This window comes from Myotis davidii, unplaced genomic scaffold (genome assembly GCF_000327345.1).
Source record: "Myotis davidii unplaced genomic scaffold, ASM32734v1 scaffold663, whole genome shotgun sequence".
Lineage (NCBI taxonomy): Eukaryota > Metazoa > Chordata > Mammalia > Chiroptera > Vespertilionidae > Myotis > Myotis davidii.
The window spans coordinates 463,190-466,195 of NW_006295816.1; the positions used below are offsets into that span (position 1 = coordinate 463,190).

Sequence of the window (3,006 nt, forward strand, 5' to 3'; positions counted from 1 at the left end):
CTCCACAGCTTCGTCCTCGGGCCCCCAGGTGACCTCGGGGGCGGGGCTGTCAGGGACGACCTCGGCCAGACCCCCGGACTCGGGCATCTCCCCTGGCAACGTGTGGTTCTCAGGGAACTTGGGGGCATCCGGTGGGAAGATGGAGAAGGCGGGGTCCGGGTGGCTGGCAGGCAGCATGCCTCCAGGCACAGGCATGGGAGTGAGGGCGCCCTCGCCCAGCGGGCTCTGCTCCGTCACCTGGGCCGTGAGGTAGATGCGCAGTCCGGCCGGGTCTGTGTACACCAGGATGCCGATCCAGACCACGGTGCCCGCCTGCAGGGGGCACGGGGTGCTCAGCCGGGGCTCTGGGCGCACGGGGCAGCCCCACCCCACATGCCTGGCCCTCCTGCCAGAGGCAGCAGCACAGGGACCTCAGGCATCGGGGAGAGGACACGGCCAAGCTCCTTCTCTCTGCCTCCCAAGTCCCCACTACCATCTGGGCCCGCTGCCCCGGGGCCCCAGTTCCCGCTCCGTGCTCAGGGCTGGGTGGCCTGGCCTGGAAACAGAGCAGCAGGCCAGCCCCCACCTCAGCTGCGACCATTCCCACCCACAGGCCCCATCCTCACCTTGCTCCCTGGGGAGGCCCTGCTGGCAGGAAGCCCCTCTGCTCCACCCGCCCAGCGTTCCCGATGCCGACACACGATCAGCAGTGATGAACCCTAACTGGGAGCAGGGCTGGCTCCCAACCGGGGTCACAACCCCTGCCCCTGACACCCCAGGGTTGCTGCCCCCCAAGACCAGCTGTTCACCTGGGAAGTGGGTTTGGGCGGAACAAGAGGTACCCCACCCCCAACTCTAAGGCAAAGCGCAGGGCAGGGCCGAGGGAAGGTACCATGATGAGCCGCTGTGCCAGGCGGGTGCGGGCCAGGAAGTAGACGACGCGCAGCCTCTTGGGGAGCCGCAGGTTCCGGAAGGAGGACGGCTGCAGCGTGACGGTGTGGGGGGTGGCCGGCCGCACAGCCAGCTGCCGCTCAAAGCGCGCGGGGCGCCCCCCTGGCTTAGTAGGAGGCAGGCAAGCCTCAGGGGGCAGCCGCTTGTTCAGGTCCGCCAGCTGTGGGCACAGTGGTCAGTGGGAGCTGCCCCCTGGGCGTGAGCTGCCCTGTAGGCATGAACTGTCCAGTGGGTGTGAGCTGTCCCTTGGGTGTGAGCTGTCCCCTGGGCGTGAGCTGCCCCGTGGGCGTGAGCTGCCGGGCAGCAGCCCCCTGAGGTCACACCTCACCCAGAGACCCTGTGAGCTCAGCCAGGGCCCAGGAGGGCGGGACCCGCTCCTACCTCCATCCTGCGAATGTCGATGGACAGGACGGTGGTGAAAAACAGCATCTGAAGGAAGAAGTCGGACACCAGGCCCACGACGGCAAAGAGACAGAACTCCTGGAATCAGAACGGCCGTGACCTCAGGGCCCAGCGGTCCCTGCCCAGCCCGCAGGCACCTCACCATCTGCACAGCCCCCAGGCGGCAGGGGAGCCGCAGTCCTTCCGGGTCTGGGCCCGGCCAAGCAGGGGCCGTGCGGGCGCCTCCCTGCCCACCAGGGGGCAGCAGAGACCCAGGTCTTTCTCCATGAACCTCGCGGAGTCTGATCCAAGCTGGGAGCTCAGAGCCCCTCCAGCCTGCACCCAGCCCTGTGCCCTGAGCTGGGGCCCTGCCCACACGCGGGGATGGCCCCTCTCAGGGCTCAGAAAGGTCCCCGCCACAGCTGCACTGGGCCAGGGGTGCGGGGGGCGGGGGAGGGATGTCCTGGTTTAAGTCCTCTCTGCCCTCAGTGAGGCCTCAGCACGTCCCCCAGGAGGATCCAGCAGAGCCTCGCAGCGGCCACGTCAGCTCCAATGCCCGGGACTGCCCTGTGCCCGGCAGGTGCAGCCAGCCCACCCCGGCAGGACCCGGACGTGCTGCGTCCCCCTTCCTGCCTCTCCCCCAATGGTCAGCAGCAGGCGGCTCCAACTCTTCAGGGCTACCCACCCCTGCCCACCGCCCCACCACTGAGCGAGGGCACTTTGCCAAGAGCAGGGCCACTCTGGGCAACAGGGAGTGGCCCTCCAACGACGTGGGGGGACGTGACCAGGCGCTGCCGGTGTGGGTCAGGAAGGAGGGGACCCATTCGGGAACCAGGTCTGCCTGGATCGGCAGAGCCAGCCACCGGCCGGGTGCCCCCCGAGCCCTCCTGCCCACAGCTGAATGACAGAGAGGACAAGGTCACAGGCAGACATGCCGGGAGCGCGACCCACAGCCCAGCCGGGCTCCCCGTCCCGGGAGCTGCCTGCACTGGGGCGCCCGGTGCCTGGCTCACAGCGGGCGGAGCGCGGCCGGGCCTCACCTGGATGGCGGGCACGAGGGTGAAGTAGCCGATGAGGATGATGCCCAGCTCTGTGGCCATGTTCTTCATGATGGACCAGCCCTCACAGCTCAGGCCTGTGGGGACAGCAGGGCCGTGGGCCGGCGCTCGGCCCGTCCGCTACGTGTCCACACGCAACCCACAGTCCTCGAGGGTAGAGACGGGGGAGGGGCACAGCCTCCAGGGGCAGCCAACCCGCCAGTGCCCACCCTCCGGCTGCCGGAGCCCGGGCCCAGGGCTGCCATCCCTGCACGGGGTGAATGCCCGCCTGCCACGGGCAGAGTGGCTCTGGGTGGGGCCACTTCCCGAACCTCCGCAGCACCACATCTGGCACAGGGCCCGGCTCCCCCAGACCCTCAGGTTTGCGGGGTGAACAGCCCCCAGCCCTGGCCCCCAGCTGTGGGGCTGGGAAGAGGGGTCACAAGCGTTGAGGCCTCCCGGCCTGGGCTCCTGTTTCCCCAGAACCCAGACCCCAGCTCCTGTCACTGAGGAGCCCAAGCCTGGAGGAGGCAGGAGGGTCCGGCCTGGACGGGGCCGAGCAAACCCACAGCCGCACAGTCCGGCCGGTTCCTCACAGACACATGAACCAGGACCGTCTCCCACGGCAGGACCCGTGGCCCCGGAGGAAGAGCCAGCA

At 69.3% G+C, this 3,006-nt stretch overlaps 1 protein-coding gene across 1 annotated transcript in view; it reads right to left on the reverse strand.

Annotated features, from left to right (window-relative positions):
• Positions 1–3,006, reverse strand: part of SCAP (SREBF chaperone) — a 15,446-nt gene that overhangs the window by 4,519 nt on the left and 7,921 nt on the right. The window contains 5 exon segments of the mRNA XM_015568260.1: positions 1–9; positions 11–312; positions 872–1,090; positions 1,312–1,410; positions 2,352–2,489. The exon segment at positions 1–9 is cut by the window's left edge and continues 57 nt beyond it. Of these exon segments, the coding sequence (XP_015423746.1) occupies positions 1–9; positions 11–312; positions 872–1,090; positions 1,312–1,410; positions 2,352–2,489 (767 nt within the window).